The sequence below is a fragment of the Talpa occidentalis genome, unplaced genomic scaffold (assembly GCF_014898055.3).
Source record: "Talpa occidentalis isolate TD23 unplaced genomic scaffold, MPIMG_talOcc4v2.1 talOcc4.14, whole genome shotgun sequence".
Lineage (NCBI taxonomy): Eukaryota > Metazoa > Chordata > Mammalia > Eulipotyphla > Talpidae > Talpa > Talpa occidentalis.
Genome location: NW_023601433.1, coordinates 26,704,817 through 26,726,025, shown reverse-complemented (window position 1 = coordinate 26,726,025; position 21,209 = coordinate 26,704,817). Strand labels below are relative to the sequence as shown.

General features: G+C 38.2%; 1 protein-coding gene across 5 annotated transcripts; it reads left to right on the top strand.

Moving 5' to 3' along the window:
• The first annotated feature begins 448 nt into the window (after positions 1-448).
• Positions 449-21,129, top strand: ZNF280B (zinc finger protein 280B). Of its 5 annotated transcripts, none has more exons than XM_037510233.2 (5): positions 449-542; positions 756-930; positions 1,336-1,394; positions 2,352-2,650; positions 16,310-21,129. In XM_037510233.2, the coding sequence occupies exon 5, from the start codon at positions 16,378-16,380 to the stop codon at positions 18,001-18,003; it is 1,626 nt and encodes a 541-aa protein (XP_037366130.1). In that variant the 5' UTR covers positions 449-542; positions 756-930; positions 1,336-1,394; positions 2,352-2,650; positions 16,310-16,377; the 3' UTR covers positions 18,004-21,129. The 5 variants fall into 5 exon arrangements, with proteins under 5 accessions (XP_037366130.1, XP_037366128.1, XP_037366129.1 ...); XM_037510231.2 differs by having other exon boundaries at positions 1,336-1,408; XM_037510232.2 differs by lacking the exon at positions 2,352-2,650.
• The last annotated feature ends 80 nt before the right edge of the window (positions 21,130-21,209 follow it).

Sequence of the window (21,209 nt, the reverse complement as noted above, 5' to 3'; positions counted from 1 at the left end):
CCTGGTCCCAGATGCAACTTCAAGAGAATGGTTTCGAAGATGCAGTTGTTTGGACAAGTTCCTTATTCATGGGCAGGCAGCATGTGCTCTTACAGAAAAGCAACCACACCTGAGGATTATGAGAATTGGAATCCAGATTGGCAAATACAGTCCCTGGTACACCGGGAGCAAACCCTTGGCTTTGAACCCTGCTTGGCGATTTGACTGAGCGCCCACAGCCTCCCAGAGCCTCCGAATCCTCGCTGCCCACCCTTTCCCCTCTCAGCCTGACCCCACACCCCGCGGTCACCACCAGAGGCGCCGGGGCGCGCGCATGCGCCCCAGCCTTGCGTCCAATCAGATCGCCTCCCCCGGAGCCATCCCGACCCGGTGCGCGCACCTGGCAGCCAATCACAGGTCGCTGCGGGCGCGCGTGCGGAGGCGGCGGTGGCTGCGGCGGCGCCTGGGGCCTGAGGAGGCGTCATCGCCTCGGGCTTCGCCCGGGTAGCCCCTCGGGCCCGGTGCATCGCCCGCAGCTTCCCGACCGCCGGGAACCGGGAGCGGTAAGGACCCCCCCGCCCCCCGGGAGTGGCGCGGCCGGAGTATTCCCTAAGGGAAAAAAGGCGGGGATTCTCGCGGCCGCGGCTCCGCGGGGCTGGACACTGGGCCGGGCCTTGCACTGCCCGAGCGGCCTGCCCTGCGCCGCGGCCCTCGGGAGGGAGGCCCCGCGGGCCCTGGGGCCGCGCTCACAGCCCTCCTGTCCCTCATCTCTGCAGAGCCACTTTCAGTCAGTTTCCCCTCCCCGCGGCCCGGCGGGGCGCCCCCATCCCCCAAGTCTGGGTTGTGGCCAGGCCTGCTGGAGAAGGGGCCTGTTGTGCCTTCCAGTGCCTTCTCCTCCCTCAGCCCCCCAAGGTCTTGTGGAACTTGCTGCATCTGAAGATCTTCAACCAGGTTTGTAACTCCAGCGTCGCCCACCTTCTGGACATCTGTGGGCCCTGCTGTCCTTTAAAGCATTTAAAAATTAATTTATTGGTCTCCTTATCATAGCGTCTTGTATATTTTTCGTGTTTATTTGTTTACTTAGTTATTTCTGCCTGGATTCTAAATGCAGCCCCCACCTCCTTAATAAAGTCCCGAATCCTCGATTAAGGGTGAATTTTCAAGAGTTTTGATTAGATTGGTTTGAGGATGGTTTTTCACTGAGGTAGAGTGGACTGGAGGAACAGGTTTGGGGGAAAGGAATTCAGTTATCTTTTCTGTTTCAGTGTGAGAGATTTGATAAAGAATCCAAATACCAGGTAGGCAGTGGTTTATTCCTGTAACATGTAAGTAACCTTTATCCTTCTTTGCCTCAAGGATGTGATCGCCTGCCTGGAATATTCTCATATTCTTAGACGTTTCAGCGCACATCTGCGGTAAGAAGAGAGAGGTCTGTATTATAAAGACCAGGGTTATGTCTTTTTTCCTTTGGCTTTTGTCATGTTCTCTCCTGTACTACAATATTACTCTTTAGACAGTGTTTCCTCAGTGTGTCTAATCTGAATGTGTGGGATAAATTCAGGCCAGTCATTGATTTGGATAATTCTGGAGCTTTCTAAATTGCTTCCTTGTAAAATATGAGGGTGAAAAATTAAAACAAAAGGGAAACAAAAATAAAAGAAGAAAAAGGGGAGGCTAGTGGTGACATTCTTTCACCTGCTTTCCAGAAAAAATAAAGAAAAGTCAGAGCACCATGAATTTTAAGTTATATAAATCTAACTGCTTTTATTATGTTGTAAGGGAAACAAGCTGATAAAATACCCTTAGACTTCAGCTAATGTGTTAAATGGTTCATTCAGGGCAAATATATATTGGTTAAAATGATCACATGGGGTTTGTTCATTTCTATGTCCATTTTCTTAAGCCATTTCCTTAAGGGCTTTATTTCATGAAATGATTGAATGCAGCTGGATAGAGTAGGCCATTTCATGTCATTAGGCAAGATTATAGTTAAGTTGTCTGCCCAGCAATTTGTGCATATGGTTCTCTGAGAACTGTTGTGTAGTTATTACTCTGTAGTACTTTATCTCAAACTTAAAGGTTTAAAATAACAAATCTTTGTTATCTCATAATTGATGCAAGTCTGAAATTCAGGAGTAGTTTAATTGGGTGATCCTAGCTAAGGATTTCTCATATAGCCCAGTTCATGGCTGGATTAGCCGTCTCCGAAACTTGACTTGTGTTGGATGGTCTGTCTCTCAGCTCACTTGCTTGACTGTCATGACAGCTGGCTGCCCCCAGAATGAGTAATTCCAGGGAAAGTTTGCATACAAGGTAAAGTACAGAGCCATTTTCAGAAGTTACATGCTATTACTTCTGCTGTATTTGTTTAGTCTCACAGGCCAACCTTGTGATAGTGTGAGAGAAGACTACACAAGAGTGTGAATACCAAAGTGGAATTCATTTGGAGCCATTTTGGAAGTCTGGCTATAACACCACTTATCCACTGTTGCAGCCTTTGCCATGTGATCTGAGACTACCCTGGCTCCAGCTTAAAGCCCAAATTGCTATTGTGTACTAGATCCAAGCAATTCTTGTTTAATCAAGGTTATTGTTCATGCAAGTCACTTTTTTAACCCTGGATTATATTTTCCGTTTCTCTTGATGATTCCCATTAGGAAACAGATTGAAGGTAATGTTAAATCTCATTCAAAAATCCATCTTTTGATACATATCCTCCCTTTGCTTGTATTATTTTTAAATTTATTTTATTTTTATTTACTTGTTATTACAGGAAAATTTCTACGAGGTTGCCCTATTTGTGATTTCCAGTTCTCCCATTCCCCTTTAAATCCATTCTTATCAAGGTCACCAATGAACTCCATAATGCTTAATCTAATGTCTAATTTTCATTTTTATGTTATTTGATTTATTGGCAACATTTAACACAGTTGCTTATTTCTCCCTGCGCAGACCTTTCCTGCCGCAGTCTGCCTGTTTTGCTGCTCACTCTGGCTCTGGTGAATTCTCTCACCCTCCCGCGCTTCTGACTGTACCCAGTGCTTGCATAAATAAATCTTTAAAAAAAAAAAAAGATTTTGATCTAGACTCTGACCCCTTCTGGAAAAATGTCTGTTTTTCTACCCTGTTTAATTCTTTTGTGTGATTTCAGTAGCCTCTTGTCTATCTGCTTCCAGTATTACCCTCTAATGTCTGTATTTCACACAGCAACCAGAGTAATCCTGTTGAGATGAAAGTCACATATCACTCTTGAAAACAGCCCAATGATCTCTCATCACAGTCAGAGTAAAAGTCAGAGAACTTAGAATAGCCTACATTGACCTACCTGATCTTGCCTCTCCTCCGCCACAAGAAGCTCATTCTTTGACCTCATCTCCAGCTTCTCTCCCTTTTCTATTAACTTGCCTATGTTAGTCTCTTGACCAGTCCTTGAATGTGTTAAGCACCTCCAGTCTCAGAACCTTTGGATTTGCTTGTTTTCTTTTTTTTTTTTTTTCTGGAGTACTTTTCCCCAAATATCCATAATCATGCCCTGAAAATATCAACCTTATTATCTGGCCCATTTTCTATTTTTTATCTAGCATTTATAAGCATTTGGAATTACATATATTGTGTGTATATATCTGTAATTTGGTAAATAACTAAGTATTTCATGTATTTTTAGTATATACTACATATTACATATAACAAAATATGTATAATAGCATGGAATTTTGACTCCCTGAAGAATAGGACTTTGGATCATTGCTGTAACCCTCATCCTAGAACAGCACCTGTCACATGATAGGCTCATCAGGCTTACTAATTGCATGGTCTCTTGCTCAGATTCCTTTCAAACACCACCTTGATGTTCCTTGCTACTACCTCTTTCTCTCTGTGGTTAGGAGACTGTCAAATTTTCATTCCGTTCCTGTGTCATTTCTCAGTTTCTCACATTAGAAGATAGGGATATCTTCTAATTCTACCATAGAAGGTTTCATGGTCTTAGCTAACCCAAAATAGTGAATATCAGAACATAACAAATGTATGTACATCCACACTTCGAACATTTGATCTTTTGTCTTCTTAGGAGTTAGTTAATGTGGGCTCAATAACATTGCTCTTTGTAAGCTTCTTATACTTATAAACTACCAGGTTACCAAAGTTCATTCCTTCATCTTTCCCTTAAATGTGTAAATTAGTCATTTGAATAACACTGAATAATACAATTCTGAGAGTTCTGTGTGAGCATTAGCGTCATATACATTTAAAAATGAGTAAGCCTGCTTTTAAGACAAAATTTTATCACAATTTTTCCTCCTGGGACCTTTCCTGTATCAGAGATCCAAGTTATGTGGAAATTCATGACAGGAGCCATTAGGTCTGATGGAGTATACAGTCATAACTTTCACAATCTCTAGATTCCTTCTAATTAGGTTGACTGACTTAGCATCCAAATAGAAAAGTGAGAAAAGTGACACATTAAATACACAAGGAAAGCAGGTTCAATTGGGATTGTCCTAATTTAACCGGGATATTTAGCAACCCTACTTACAGTTCATTGGGTCTTCCAAGTCCTTGGTGTAATAAGAGAAGTGTCCTCTCTGTAGGAAGATACTCTTCCTTCCTTTGAAATGTATGTTTCCCACTATAAATTAATAAATTGACTGATATTAGCTTTAATCTTTTTTTTTAAAGATTTATTTTTATTTTATTTATTTATTTATTTATACAAGCACTGGGCACAGTCAGAAGTGCGGGAGGGCGAGAGAATTCACCAGAGCCAGAGCGGGGAACAGAACAGGCAGAAGGACCAAAGTACACTGCTGAGGGGAGCAGCGGGCAGCAGGAGAGGTCTGCGCGTCATGCGGGACCCTCCTCCAGTGGCCGGGGAGCAGCCGGGGATTGAACCGGCACTGCAGAGGCTGCGGGCAGCTTCGCAACTCAGTGCACAACCGCTGCGCCACCGGGAGGCCCTACTAGCTTTAATCTTTTGGCTAGATTAATTTTTGGTTTTTACCATGATGCTAATTAACTCTTGTTACATAAATGGAGTCTATTTTAGTGGGCTTTGAAAATTTAGTATTAGTTGTTGGGATGTGGAGCTCACATCAGCCTATTTTTTTTTTTTAAGATTGATTGAGTTATTTATACAAGCATTGGGTGCATCAGAAGTGTGGGAGGGTGAGAGAATTCACCAGAGCCAGAGCAGGGAGCAGAACAGGCAGATGGACGAAGTACACTGCTGAGGGGAGCAGCAGGCGGCAGGAGAGGTCTGCAAGCCATGTGGGACCCTCACCCAGTGGCCGGGGATCAAACCGGTACTGCAGAGGCTGTGGGCAGCTTCGCAACCCAGCGCTCAACTGCTGCGCCACCAGGGAGGCCCCACATCAGCCTATTGCTAAGCATTCTTTTATTTGATAAAGATGTAATTCACATACAAAATTCACTCTTCAAAGTGTGAAATTGAAAGTTTTTTAGTATAGTCATAAAATGGTACAACTATGACCATTATTTAATTCCAGAACATTTTATTAAGCCCAATACCCTGTATCCACTAGTAGTCACTACCTGTTTACTGTGGTTACCTCATGCTTGGTGGCTTAAAACAACAAAAATTTATTCCATCTCAGTTCTGGAGACCAGAGTTGGAAATCAGTTATCATTGGATCTAAATCAGTATGCTGGCAGGAACACAGTCCCCCAGTACTCTCAGGGAGAATATATTCTTTTTCCAACTTGTCAGGGTTGGCATTCCTTGAGAGTGGGTATAATCCCTCTGGTCTTTGCATATCACTTTTTCCTTGTGTATGTGTGTAATCTCTCTGTGCCTCTCATAAGTACATTTGTGACAGCATTTTGGGACCACTTGTATAAACCAGGAAAATTTCCCCATCTCAAGATCCTAACTGAACCACATCTACAAAGACTTTTTCCAAATCGGGTAAAATACACATGTTTCAGAGTTTAGGAATTTGATATTTTGGGGGGTCATTATTTGACCTACTTCACTCTCCTGCTTCTTTCCCTCTAGTTTATTTCCCTCTATAGATTTCTCCTAATATTTTCTTTAAGTGAAGTCATACAGTATGTGACCTTTTTGTGACTGACTGTATGCACTTAGCATGTCTTCAAGGTTCGTCCATGTTGTACATGTACAGGGGAACTTTCTTTTTATGGCTGAATTCCATTATTTGGATATAACACAGCTGGTTTATAAATTTGTCAGTTAAACATTTGGGTTGGTTGTACATCATGGCTATTTATGAATAATGCTGCAGTGAATGTTCTTATGCAAGGTTTTGTTTTCAGTTCCATATATATATAGGTAGGAGTGTAATTGCTGGATCATATGGTAACTCTCCATTTAATTTTTGAAGTACTGTCAAATTGCTTTCCAAAGTGCACCTTTTTTTGTTTTTGTTTTTTACATTGCCACCAGCAATATACGAGGATTCTAATTGTCACAGGTCCTTTGCACCTCTCATTCCTGTTCTTTTGATTCTGGCCACCCCTATTGGATGTGAAGTATTACCTCATTTTAGTTTTGATTTACATTACTCTAATGATTGTGTTGAGCAGTATTTCTTGTCATTATTGGTCATTTATATATTTTCTTCAGAAAAATGTCTATTCAAATATTTCACCCATTTTTAATGAGATTTTAAGAATTTCATTACAATTTAAAATACTTTATAATTAAATTTAAACAAATATTTTATCTTATACATAAAAACATTTACCACTTTTAACGTTTACCACTTGCACTTTTAAGCAAGTATATTCAAAACATTGTTTTGAAACAGATCTCTAGAACTTTTTCATCTTACAAATTTGAAGCTTGTTACAAAAACTCCTCAATGGAATCATGCAGGTTTTTTTTTTTTTTTTTCATTTTTGTGATGGCTTATTTCATGTACTATAATATCCTCAGGGTTCAGCATATGGTAGCTTGTGACAGAATTTCCTTCTTTGGCTGAATAATATTCCATCATATGTATGTACCACATTTCAAAAAATGTGTTCATCAGTTGATGGGTATTTGGGTTGCGTCCACTTCTTGGTTACTTTGAATAGTGCTTCTGTGAACATGAGTGCGCAAATGTCTCTTTGAGACCATTCTTTAATTTGTTTTTGATATATCTGGAAGTGGAATTGCTGGATCATATTGTAGTTCCATTTTTCATTTTTTTGAGTAACCTCTGTACTACTGTACTATTGTACAGAGGTTGCACCATTTTACAACTGTTGCACCATTTTACAACCCAACTACAGAACCTGGATTCCAGTTTCTCCATATTCTTGCTGACAGTTGGTAGTTTTTGGTTTTGTTTGTTGGTTTTGATAGTAACCCTCCTGATGTATGTGAGGTGTCACACTATTGTGGCTTTGATTTGTATTACTCTGATAATTAGTATGTTGGTCATCTTTTCATATACTTGCTGGCCATTTACCTATTACCTTTGGAGAAATGTTTATTCATGTCCTTAGTCCACTTTTTAAGTGAGTTGTCTTTTTATTCTTCTGTTACAATGGTCTTATATATATATATATTCTGAATTTAAGTTCCTTATGACATATGTGGTTTACAAATACTTTCTCCCATTTTGTTGTTTTATTTTCATGATGGTGTCCTTTGAAGGATAAACAGAGAAACCAAACAAAAGGTCAAGAAAATGTCAAAACTAAGAAGCTGACCATAGAACTGAGGCATACAGCAAAGGAAGGAGAAAAACAGGGGAGGGATGAACACAGGGAATATGGTGATGGTTCACAGGTGATAAAGTGGTGGGAGAGCTATGGGGACTACAACAATGTAAGAAAAAAAATGTAATTTTTTTTTTTTAATTTGCTAGTTTCGTTTTTCTTGTCATTTATTCTTTTGGTGCTTTGTTCAATAAACCTTTTACTCCCGTTTTTTAAAAAAGTAGCTTTAGCACTTATATTCTGTTCTGTGATCCATTATGAGTTACTTTTTTGTATATGGTATGAGGCAAGGATCCAGCTTCATTCTTATACATGTGGATATTCAGTCTAGCACCATTTATTGAAAAGACATATCTGTTCTCCACTGAATTATTTTGGTAATCTTGCTGAAAATGTGTTTATTTCTGGACTCTGAATTCTATTCAGTTGCTCTGTTTCTATCCTTTGCCAATATTATACTCTTGATTACTCTAGTTTTGTAGTAAGCATTGAAATGAGAAATTATGAATCTTCCAGTTTTTTTTTTTTTTTGGTTTTTTTTTTTTCTTTTTTTTTTTTTTTTTCTTTTTAAAATTGTTTTGGCTATCCCGAGTCCCTTGCATTTCCCTAAGAGCTTCAACTTCTTTGAAAAAGCCAGATGGGATTTATGATAGACCAACTTTGGAGTGTTGCCATCTTAATATTAAATCTTCTGATCCATGAACATGGGATTTCTTTACATTTATTTAGGTCTTCTTTAATTGCTTTAACAATATGAGTATAATTTGATGTTTTCATTATAAAAGGCTTACATTTCTTTTGTTAAATTTATTGCTAAGTATTTTATTCTTCTTGTTAGTGTAAATGAATTATTTACTTAATTTCATTTTCAGAGTGTTTATTACTAGCATATAAAAATGAATTTTTTTGTAGTGATCTTATATTCTACAATCTTGCTAAACTTGCTTATTAGCTAAAATGCTGGTTTTATGGATTCTTCTGGGTTTTCTATATACAAAACCTTGTCATCTCCAGTATAGATTAACTTCTTCCTTGCTAATTTGAATGCTTTTTGCCTCTTGCCCAATTGCTCTAGATATAAAGCCTCCATTATCAGGTTGAATCAGAGTGGTATACATGGACGTCCTTGTCTTGTTCCTGATATTAGAGGGAGGGTTCAGTCTTTCACCATTAAGTATGATACTTGCTATTAGTCTTTTACAGATGCCCTTTGTCTCCTTGAGAAAGTTCCCTTTTGTTGAGTGTTTTTTTTTTTTTTTTTCCCATCATGAAAGGGCATTCTGACTAGATTTGTCAAATGCTGCTTCTGCAGGCAGACATGATTTTTAGTCTTATTCTATTAAAATGGCAAAATGTTGTTGGTTTTACATAATGAACCCACTTTGCATACATAAGTCCCACTTGGTCATCGTGTATAATTCTTTCTATACATTGATATTATTGGATTTTGTTTGCTAGTATTTTGTGAGGATTTTCTCCTCCAGGTTCATAAGGGATAAATGACCTCTAATTTTTCTTCATGTGTGTGTGATGTCTTTGTCTGATTATGATGCTTCATAGAATGATCCGGAAAGTCTTCTCACTTCCAATTTTTGAAAAAGTTGACAAAGAATTAGTGTTCATCCATAGTCATTTTGCTAGAACTCATCACGGTATCCATCTAATCGTGGGTTACTCTTTTAGGAAGTTTTTTGATTACTGACTCAGTGTCTTTAACTGTTTTGGGGGTGTTCATGTTTTGTTTTGTTTTGTTTTTCCTTTCTTGAGTCAGCTTTTTATGTTTGGGTGGTTTTTATTTAAAATATAATTTATTGAAATGAAATTCACATGACACAAAAACAATCATTTCAAAATGATCAAATTCAGTGGCATTTATTACAGTCACAATATTAGACATTTGCTGCCTCTGTCTAGTTCCAAAGCTCTCCATTATTACAAAGTAAACTATCCATTATGCAGTTTCTCTCCATCTCCTTTCACCTGCTGCTTGGCATTCCCTAATCTGTGTTTAGAATCTATAGATTTATCAGTTTTGGATATTTCCTATAGATGAGATCATTAGGTGTGACCTTTCTGTCCAATTTATTTCACTTTACATGTTTTCAGGGTATTTCCAAGTTGTAGCATCTATCAGTATTTCTTTTTATGGGTGTATAATTTTCCAGTATATGTATGTACTGCAACTTGTTATCCATTTATCCGCTGATGCACAGTCATGTTATTCCCACTGTTAATGTGAATAGTGCTACAATAAACTTGCATGTACATTGCATATATTTGGAATATCTTTTTTTAGTTCTTTTGGCTGTATACCTGAAAGTGGATTTGTGGTATCATATAATAATTCTGTTTAACTTTTCAAGAAACTGCCAAACTGTTTTCCACAAAAATCATTTGATTTTTTCCAAGCCTTTGCTTAATTTCCAGGATCTGAAAAAAAAAAAAGATTTTAAAAATATTTGCTAGTCTCTTTTTACTTTTATGAAGCATCACATATTTGTAGTTCCTTATTCCATCATTCCCTCTGACTTCAGTTTGTTACTAGCACTTAACAAATTGACCTTATCACATTTCCTTTTAGTCAACTTTTGTGTGGGCCTCCATAACCCTTTTTAAATCATTCACCTCTCACCTGATACCTCCTATCTTTTCCAAACACTCAATTTTAGTGAAAGAACTTGCCCATTTCCCAGATTTGAGCACTCCCCCTTCCTTCAGCCTACCTTTCTTTAACTCTGTCTGGACAATGTTTTTCTTTAATGAACAGTTGAGTGTACATATTCCCTGGTGAATATAAGGTGATATGGACTATGATAAAGCAGAGTCATGGGATTGAATAGTAGGTGGTAGGTAGGAGTGTTATAATTTGAGACAGTGTGGTTATAGTGTCTCATAGAAAAGGTAAGTGTGGATATGGACTTGAAGGAGATGTTAGCCTTGGGAATATCTGGGAGATGGGTTTCAGGCAGATTCTGAAGGGAATATTTAAGGAACAGCAAGGAAACTATGAAGTGGCTTGATTGGAGGGAATGAATGTTAGAATAGTACAGGGAAATGTTAGAGAGGTAGTGAGAGTTTTAACTGGCATGAGGGTCTGTAATTTTTTTTTTTCTCTCAGCCCAGTCTATATTTAGCAGATAAATATTTATTTTTAAAAAACATTTATGAATAGAAGAGCTAGGGTGTAGATCTGAGGTGAGTGGTGAGAGGATTCACCAAAGACAGAGTGGGGAGCAGAACAGGCAGATTTACTGAAATACACTGGTGAGGGGAGCAGTGGGCAAGACAGGAGAGGTCTGCTATGCCATATGTGGGTTATCTCCCTGACCGGGGATCGAACTCAGGACACAGTGGTGAGAGCCTGATAGCCCTGAGACATAACCCCTGTGCCGCCTGGGAGGCTCAAATATTTATTTTTTAAATGTTTTATTCTACAAAATTTAAATATAGCAAGTGTAAAAAATTATGGCTGATCGCCTAGTTCAAACAACTTTTATCCTAAAAAATAACCTTGATTTAGTAATTGTTTCCTTCTTAGATTCCGAGGCTAGATTAGACCCTATTTTTACTCTTCTATCATCCTGAGCTTATTTATTTAAAAAAAATTCTGTTAAAATATTTATGAAATACTATTTTTGTTTTACTTAGTTTCCTTAGGATGGAATGCATATGTTTACTGCAGTTTTAATGATCCTGTGTTTAATGGGCATTAAATTAATTTTTGAGGCAGCAAATGCATCGAGTTAATGGAGGAGAAGGGAGAGAGGAGTGGTAGGGAAGTGATACTAGTACTCTGGATGAATGAGATTAAGGGAATTTGACAGGAATATGGAGAAATAGTAGTAGGATGAAAAGGGCCCAGCAAATGAAAATAGTGAGGATAGGTACCAGAGGAGTCCTCGTGGCTCAATAAGAAAGTTAATTAAGAAGGACTAATGCGTGATAAAGCTGGGGTAGCACTATAATACTCAGTTAAAAAAACTACCAGAATAACCTGGGAGGTGGGTCATCACTCACTTACCTCTCAGCTGTTTTTGCAATAAAACCTTGTCATTGACTTGTCTCATAGCCCACAGGAACATCTTTGGTGGGGGTAGGAAGTGGTTTTTGAGAACTGACCCTTTAGATGTAGTAGGTCTCTGTATGTCCAGTCTCCCATGCCAATATCTGAAGGTTCTGGTAAATTACATAAAATAAGAGCACTTAGAAAAGTACCATGGTCTAATGTTACTTTTGTTCTGAATGAACTCTGACTAGGTTTTAATTTACTCACTTTTATGTCTGATTTATTCTTTACTCTTCACTTTTCATCTTGAATGACTGATTGGATAGAAAGCTAATTAGTAGGGAATACAGCTGAAAATCCAACCAAGATCAGTTGGATGAAAGTTCAACAATGTTACTGGACTTTGTATTTTAAAAAAAATTTTTAAGCAATAGGAATTTATTTCTCATAGTTTTGGAGGTTAGGAAGTCCAAAATCAAGGTACTTGCTGCTCTAGTTCCTCACTGAGGGCTCCTTTCCCAACTGCAGACCTACATCTTGCTGTTTCCTCGTATTAGGTGTGGGGGGAGATATAGAGGAGGCAAGTTCTGATGTCTCCTTATAAGTACACTAATCCCATCATAAAAGGCTCTACCCTTTTGACCTCATCTAAACCTAATAGCAAGTCGTCCAGTAAGGTTTCTTCAAAGTCATTTCATTATAATATTGATAGAGGTAAATCAAACAGGACCTGCTTCCTTTATATCTTATTTGTGATTTTTTTTTTAAGATTTATTTATGCATACAAGTGCTGGGGTGTAGGCCAGAGGTGTGGGGGGTGAGAAGATTCACCAGAGACAGAGTGGGGAACAGAACAGGCAGATCGACTGAAGCACACTGCTGAGGGAGCCGCGGGCGAGTCAGGAGAGGTCTGCTGTGCCATGTGGGAAGCTCCCTGGCCAGGGATGAAACTCATGCTGCAGCGGCTGCAGACAACTTGTAGGTTGCCTCTTAACCCCTTGCGCCACCAGGGAGGCCCCATTTGTGATGTTTTTTGAGGATTTAGTTAACTGCCCAAAAGACCCATCTTCAGTTATCACATTGGGGGTTAGAACTTTAACATGAGTTTAGTCCATGGCATAATCTACAATACTTCTAGAATTGAAGGGGTCATTTAACATTTAGGAATAGGGGGGTGATATAATTACAGTGATATTTTAAGATTCATCTAGTGATATGTATAGCTTAAACAACAGACAAGACAGAATAATATGGAAACTAGCACCTAAACCTATAAGCTATGGTGAGATGCTTTGATGGAAATGGAAATAAAAGGTATATAGAATGACCAGTGCTCCAAAAAGTTACTTAGAATCACTGTGACTAATTTGATAGGAGGTACAGTGCAGGTGAAGTTTGAACAGGTTTCATAAAAGGAGAGTATAGTGAGGCACTTTGATCCTTAGAGACTAAGCAGTTAATAACACCATTATCGGACATGCATGGTCAGAATTCTAGTGGAAAGAACACAGAACTTGAATATAGTAATCATATGTTTTAGTACTGTCTCCAAATCCCACATATACTACATATAGCTTTAGGTAAATCATAAACTTTTCTTGGCTTTAAAAGTCCATCTTCAGGGCCTCCCTGGTTAAGTCACAGCACTATGCTGCTAGAGTTTGATCCCCAGCCAGGGAGCTTCCCACATGGCACAGCAGACCTCTCCTGTTTGCCTGCTGCTCTTCCTCAGCAGTGTATTTCAGTCCATCTATCTGTACTTAGCCCCCTCCACCTCTGGCCTACACCTCAGCTCTTGTATGCATAAATAAATCTTTTTTAAAAAAATAAAAATTAAAGTACATCCTCAGATAATCAAATTAATTTTCAAATTATCATGTGATTTTTCGAGAGGATAGTAGGTATACATATAGAATTACCTAGAAGTTAGTTACTAGACATGTGTTAAGTAATCCTGAGAAAACATTGGGTTAGAGTAGAAGTTTGCCTATAGAACCTTTTTGTTTGCCACAACTAGGGGATGCTCTTGGTAATTGGTGAGTAGAGGCCAGGGATGCTGCTAAGAATTTTAAATGCATCTGACAGCCTCCCATAACAAAGAATTATATAGTTCAGAATGTCAGTAGTGCTTATGTTGAGAAACAATGCGCTAGTGGCATGGTACTGGCATTAGATGATAGCAGTTGTATGTAGAGAGACTAAATCAATTTTCATTGGTTCCAAAGAGCAGTGCTTAAGGAAATCTGCCTCATTATGTTTTTCTACACTATACAGCTCCTAATTATCTACTTCATCTTAGTTTTTTAAGAGTTGTAAATCACTAATCACATACTAAACTATAAATTTCATGCATTTATCACTTCCTACTCAGTGCTTGGCAAGCAGAATATGGTTATGGAATAAGTGATGAAAACTGTAAATAATTTTTATTAAGCTTAATATTGGTATTTGTGTTTTAATTCACTTCCAAATTGGTCACATTTTCAATATTAAATATCGCTCGCTCCAAAATTATAACTAATATGCTGACTATTGAGAAGTACAAGGTACCTATTAGATGCCAGTCTAATTTTTATAAATATAAATTGGATTTTGCTGATTTGAAGGATCCATATTGGATAATTTTGACATTATGTCTTAGTGAGAAATGGGTGAGTTTTGAACTGTGGTTTTGTTAACATTTTGTAGTTTTAAACCAGTGTTTTTCAAACCACGCATGTACTGATGAGTCATAATAATTGATTTTGTGGTTGATAATTTAAGAAAAGTGAAATGAAATATTAAAATGTCCCATGTTATGCCTCCCTGGTGATGCAAGGGGTTAAGGGCAACCTATGAGGCTGTCTGCAGCCACTGCAGCATGAGTTCAATCCCTGGCCAAGGAGATTGCCACATGGCACAGCACGCCTCTCCTGACTCGCCCACTGCTCCCCTCAACAGTGTATTTCAGTCATTCTGCCTGTTTTGTTCCTCACTTCCTCACTCTGTCTCTGGTGGAGCCTCTCACCCCCCACACTTCTGGCCTGTGCCCCAGTTTTTGTGTGCATGAATGAATAAATCTTTAAAAAAAAATCCCATGTTATAAGGGCAGTTATTTATATGTGTTTATGTAGAGGTCTCAATAGAAATTACTATTATTTTTACTCTGGGGTTGTAATCCTAAATTTTTGTAAAAAGTTAGCTTTAATTATGTTATTGGCCTATAGAATTTCTCACAAGGTTCTGACAAGGTTGAATTAATGGATCATCATCTGCTCTATAAATACATGTTCTAATTAATGAGAGTTACTGTTCATTCATTTAACAAATTATGTATTTATGGAGCTCCTGTGCCTATGCCAGGCATTGTTCTTTGTTCTGGAGATTCAGTAGTTAGTAAAAGTCAGCCCCCACTTTTTGGAGTTAACATTTTATTGGATAAATAATAGAAAATGATCAAGACAAAGTTGACAATGTGGTAGGTGGGCTATAAGGGCTTGAGAATTGAACAGAAATGAAGAGAAACTAGGAATGTGAGTTAGAGGTTGCTTGAAATATTTAAGAACTTCTCTGAGAAGGAGACTTGGAAAAGAACAGGGTGATAAGAGGAACAGCAAATACAAAGGCCCCAAGCAAAGCAAAGTGTTCCATGTGTTCAAGAAATAGCAAGGAGGTTAGTGTGGCCAGGCCAAAGTGCATGGGGAAGAGGAATATGAGATACATGTAGTATGGCAGCAGGTAGGGCTGAAAGCATGGTTTTGTAGGCATTGGAAGGACTTGCTTTTTTACTGAGTGAACCATACAGCCATTGGATGGTTTAGGGATGAACAGTATATAACCAGTATATAATCTGTCCTAGCCAAATCACTTTGCCATGTGGAGAACAGACTGAGGTGGGATGATGGAGGAAGCACTGTTGGGTTTAAGTTAAGGACTGAATGGATAAATTCAGGAAGATTCAGTGAATGGATTGTAATTAAGACCTGGAGTTGAAATGAGATTATCAAGAGAGTTCATATCTAAAATACTGGGCATGTGCTAAGTACTTGACATTGAATTATGTTATTTGTTGACTATGTGTAAAGACTCTTATGCTAATATTTAAATTTGATACTTTTCAATATTAATACTTATAAAATTAGGATATATGAATCAGTTGAGAAATGTACATTCATTATAAAGTTTCTTCCAGTTCTGCCATTGAATGGTGGTGCTTTTTAAAAGGAGCTGTTCCCTCAAGTCTATGAAATAAGAATTTTTGCCTTTAAGATACAGAAGCACATTAAAAGAAAGTCCTGCCAAAGAAGATGTTGCTAGTATGTGGCTAATTTAGAATTCCACCTTAATATTCTAGTTCAAAGCCCATGTTTCTAAACAGTACACATGATGCCATTGTATACTATTTGTCCTTTGTATGTGATTTTACCTAGTGGTTAGTTGGAATTTTTTTTTAATAGAACAGACTATAATCAAATATAGGACAAAGCCATGATTCTAGATTATTGTAAACATGGGCGTTAAGCTGTTGTTTATCCTCTTGGAGTCTCTGTGTCCTCTGTAAAAATAATGGTATTTATAATGAACTTAGGGCTTTGGAGAAAATTAAATAAGATAATGTATTTTTCTATACTTACTGATGTGCAGTGTGTTTGTACTTAGGTGGCAGTTTATGTAAAGGAAGCATTGGGAGTTGTGGCCACACCACTCAAGAATAAAAATATTAGAAAATGGAACAACCGTATGTGTTATCTGAAGAAGATGAGCCGAAACCACAGAACAGAAGAGAAACCAAACAAGTAGATAGTGAAGATGCTGAATTGATCTTTGTTGGTGTAGAACATGGAAATGAAGATGCTGAGCTAATCTTTGTTGGGGTGACTTCACATTCAAAACCAGTTGTTTCAAACATTTTAAACAGAGTCACCCCAGGTTCATGTTTAAGGAGAAAAAAGTATGGTCACCTCAGAAAAGATGCTGCTCACAAATTGCGACCTGTAAGTCACGGAACCCCACCATCAGAAGCAGTGACTATTTCGCCACTTTCTGAATCTGAATCAAGATCAACAGATAGCCCTGTTACTATTGAGCCTTTGTCAAAACCTGATTATAAAAACAATTCACAAGTTGTGCCTAATAGCTCTGTAGAGTTATGTTCTCCTTTGATTTCATTCACAAGTTCATTGCAGCATTCAGGAGCAGCACTTTCTGTGGGAGGTATGAGTGAAAGTCCTCATGTATCAAAGCAAACTTCCACTTCTGAAGTGAACAGTGTAAATCCCAAAAGAGCTAAATTCAGTGATGAAATCATAGAGGGACATTCTTCAGCTTTGTCCCCTTCAGGTGTTGTCCATACAGTCACTGCTCAGCAAAGCATACCCTCAATGAATGATCTTCATACCTCATTAAGCCATGTTCAGAATGGAGCACCTTTTTCAACAGCTTTGCCAAAGGATAGTGTCCATTTTAAGCCTATAAATCCCAGTAGGGAAAATAAATTGGCAAAACCAGACATTTTGAGTCTCGCAAGTCAAAACAACACTGTTGATCCCAAGAAAGAAAATCTGATTGTGTTACTTAGTGACTTTTACTATGGACAGCATAAAGGAGATGAACAGCCAGAACAGAAGACTCACACAATCTTTAAATGCCTCAGCTGCTTGAAAGTTCTAAAAAATGTTAAGTTTATGAATCACATGAAGCACCATTTGGAACTTGAGAAGCAGAAGAGTGACAGCTGGGAAAACCACACCACCTGTCAGCACTGTCACCGGCAGTTTCCCACACCCTTCCAGCTGCAGTGTCACATCGAAAGTGTACACACTACCCAGGAGCCTTCTGTTGTCTGCAAAATTTGTGAATTATCATTCAAAACAGACCAAGTTCTCTTAGAGCACATGAAGGACAATCATAAGCCTGGGGAGATGCCCTATGTGTGCCAGGTTTGCAACTATAGATCATCGGTCTTTGCTGACGTAGAAACACATTTCAGAACATGCCATGAAAACACCAAGAATTTGCTTTGTCCATTTTGTCTTAAAATTTTCAAAACTGCATCACCATACATGTGTCATTATAGAGGACACTGGGAAAAGAGTGTTCACCAGTGTTCCAAATGCCGGTTACAGTTCTTAACTTTCAAAGAGAAAATGGAGCACAAGACCCAATGTCATCAAATGTTTAAGAAGCCTAAGCAACTAGAAGGATTGCCTCCTGAAACAAAAGTTGTTATTCAAGTGTCACTGGGGCCTCTTCAACCAGGATCAGTGGAAGTAGCGTCCATTACCGTGAGCACCTCTGATTCGGAACCGTCACTTCCCAAGTCAAAAAGTAGAATTTCAAAAAACCTGCATTAATCCTAGGTTCAGTAAATCACAAATATTTCAAACCAAGTAAAAATCACAATAAAAACAAAAAATACACGTTTTACATAGTTCAGTAGCATTAAAAATAGTGAACTCAGTGGCTCATCTCATGAGGTTTTTTAAAAAATTCATGAAAGGCAATATTTAATTTGAGATTACATTTTAAAATGTATTACCTGATTTTTGTGTATTCTGTCTTTCTAACACATAAAAGGTGTTTATGCATGTATATGTGTGTAGGAAAGAAAAAGAAAAGTGGGAAACTATTTATTATGTTGGATTTTTCATGTTATGCCCAAGTTTGAAAGTTCTTCTGTCGGTATATAGATTCAATAGAGTGTTTTAAGTATTTAATTTTATTTTCAACTTTGTCCATGCCTTGAAGAATTAACTTTAGTCAGGTTGGAATGGCTTTGTTATGGAGTGGTCCTGTTTGCTGCTGAACTCCCAGAAGTGCCTCTGTTTTGCTGGCTTAAATTAACCTAGCTCTGAAAGCATGGGTGTGGAGAAGTTCAGGGATAAGCTGTGACATGTATGGTGACCAGGAAGTTAGTCAATAGTCAGTTGACTGACTAAAAGTCAAAAGAGAGCAGTGGCCCCTTGTCACAGCTGAGGGAGAGACACATACTTTTGTCGTAGAGCCAAAGCCAAAAAATAGCTGTCTCAGAGTGTCTTTCCCTAGCTCAAGAATATCCCCAAAAAAAGCAAAACCATTAAAATAAAATGCCTGCATTTGGCAGGGGGGCCCTATAGACACTCAGCAACTGCTGTATATCATTGGTTTCTGAGGAGAAGCAATGGTAATTAATAAAACGGGGCCTGAGCCTGTGGTCTGGGTCCTGTTAAGTGATCCAAATGAAAATATAGTTTGTTTCCTCCCTTCCCACTTGGTTGGCCTTTAGTTAGAATAAACTAGCCATATCCCTTTCAGCCACAGAAGTAAAGCAAGTGAACTTTCCTAAGGGAAAGAAGTCCCAATGTCCGTGTTTTGAATTGTACTAGACTCATAGCTTTAAACAAAAAGGGCCAAATGGTATCTGTCCAGTTCATGGACTAGTCTAAATTTAGTTCTCTTGCTGTTAAGCTGGAATGGGGGCTTATCTAATGTACAAACAGGTAAAAACAACCCGTGGTTGCTGACTAAAATGCATTATAGGATTTTTTTCCTTATATTTTTCTGAATACTTGTATCTTATCCTAATTAAAAATGTGGAGTTTGCAATTTGGTATCTTGCCTTGGACATGAATGTATTAATATTAGTTACTGTGTTGTTGTGCATATGATTTTCCTTTCTATCAAATGAAGTTGGGTGTTGACATACTCCAGTGTGCAATAAATGTCCCATTTATGTCAGTAAGTATTAGTCTCAGCATTACTGTCCTTTATCTAATCTGAGTATACAGAATGATATGTACCATCTCCAACTGCTCTTTCAGAGCTGTGGGGAACTCTCTGAGTAAAGGTTTCTGAACATCAGTAGCCATGGCTACTTCTGTAGGTTTCCAGGATTGAGTCTCCCTAGGCATGTTCTAGTGCCATCCCTTCTTCCTCCATAATGACCCAGGTTCCTAGTTGCCTCTGTACACCACCTCAAGGAATCTGAGATCTTGGCTATAAACCTAAACCAGGAGAAATCTCTTTTTCTCTTGCTTACGCCTCTTCCTTAAAGACACCCTATCTTACCTACTCCTTTCCTTCCTCCTCAATCTCATAAATTCCAAGTTTTCCCAAAAAGATGAGAAATGATAATCAAGGGCTTAGCATACCTTTTAGAATTGGGGAGGAAGGACTCCAGATAACAAAAGCTTTGAGTATATTTTCCATCTTTTAGATTATTTCCTATGTATAAATCCGTTGTATTTATTTACTGGGTGCTTGATTGATTGATTTGCACTTTGAACATTTTACTATGCCTTTTCAGTTACTTTGCCTGGGCCAAGGCACTTGCTACAGTTTCAGCCCAAACCCCTTTCTTTAGGTATAGAAAGATTTTGTGTGTGTGTGTGTGTGTGTGTGTGTGTGTGTGTGTGTTCATGTATTTATTCCACTTGTTCTGTACTCATGTGGAAACAGAATTCTGTGTATAAATAGATCTGCAAACTTTTGCATACTTATCTCCCTTATTCTGTTTCTGTGGTAAAAAATATGAAATGTTTTGTGTTTTTCTGGTTGCTTAGTATTAACCAACACTGTTTGCTGTTTCACTAATGCATGCTCCTAAGGAGTACAAATTGCTATCTATGTTGCCAACTGCAGGTTCCACTGATAAGGTCCCGGCCTACTTTCTCCCCTTCTCTGTCATCCTCTGTCACACTCATCTACCATTTTCCCCACATGTACTATTTTTTAGCATACTGGCTTTGCTTTTCCTCAAGCAAATCATTTATCTTCTGATCCAAAGAATTTGCAACTGCTCTTCTCTTACTTGGAATGCTTTTTCCCACAAGCCTACATGGCTTGCTGCCCCTTTTAATTGAGTTTCTTTGGTTCATTGATCTTCACCAATGTTATTAAAATAACAGACAAATTTGCCCTCTGCATTTCCATTTAATCTCCTTAAAGGCACTTTATGTCCCCACCCACCCCCTTTCTTTCCTATCTAATTAGATTTTCACAAAAAGTTGGAAAGATAATCATCAAGGGCTTTGCTTCTTTCTTAGAACTGAGCTAGCTTGAGTCAGTTTCTGTGCCTGTAACAAAAAGAAGTTGAGTTGAGTTCTTCAGGAGTTTTCTGTTTTTCTACTGATACCCCTATATTTTTTTAAGGCAATGTCACTTTGCTTTGTTTACAAATATATTGAATATCCGTCAAGATTACTATTTTGTTATTACCCTTTGTGAATTTCCTTGTCTATTTTACTTGCTTGCTCTTTCAGATAAAATTTGTTATTTTATTAATGTTGCCAAAAATTGTAAGTAGGATAGCAATTACAGTAATAAAATGTTTTTCTGAAAAGCCGTTTTCATTGTATTGTCCTTCTGCTAACAGCATGGCATATTTTTAGTTTTATCTAATTTTTATTTAGTGCTGTAACAGTGAAAGCTCACTAAAAAAGGGAAGGTCCCACAATGCTGCAACGAAAGTATTCTAACACCTTATCTCTAACTGGCTGATTTTTTTTGTGGGGGGGGCGGGGTCAAAGAACTGGGATGTAGGCCAGAGGTGCAGGGGGTGAGAAGTAGTAGAATGGGGAGC

What these genes read in the sequence shown, in the direction of transcription:
- ZNF280B (XM_037510230.2), top strand. Translation starts at nt 16,378, where the DNA reads ATGGAACAACCGTATGTGTTATCTGAAGAAGATGAGCCGAAACCACAG.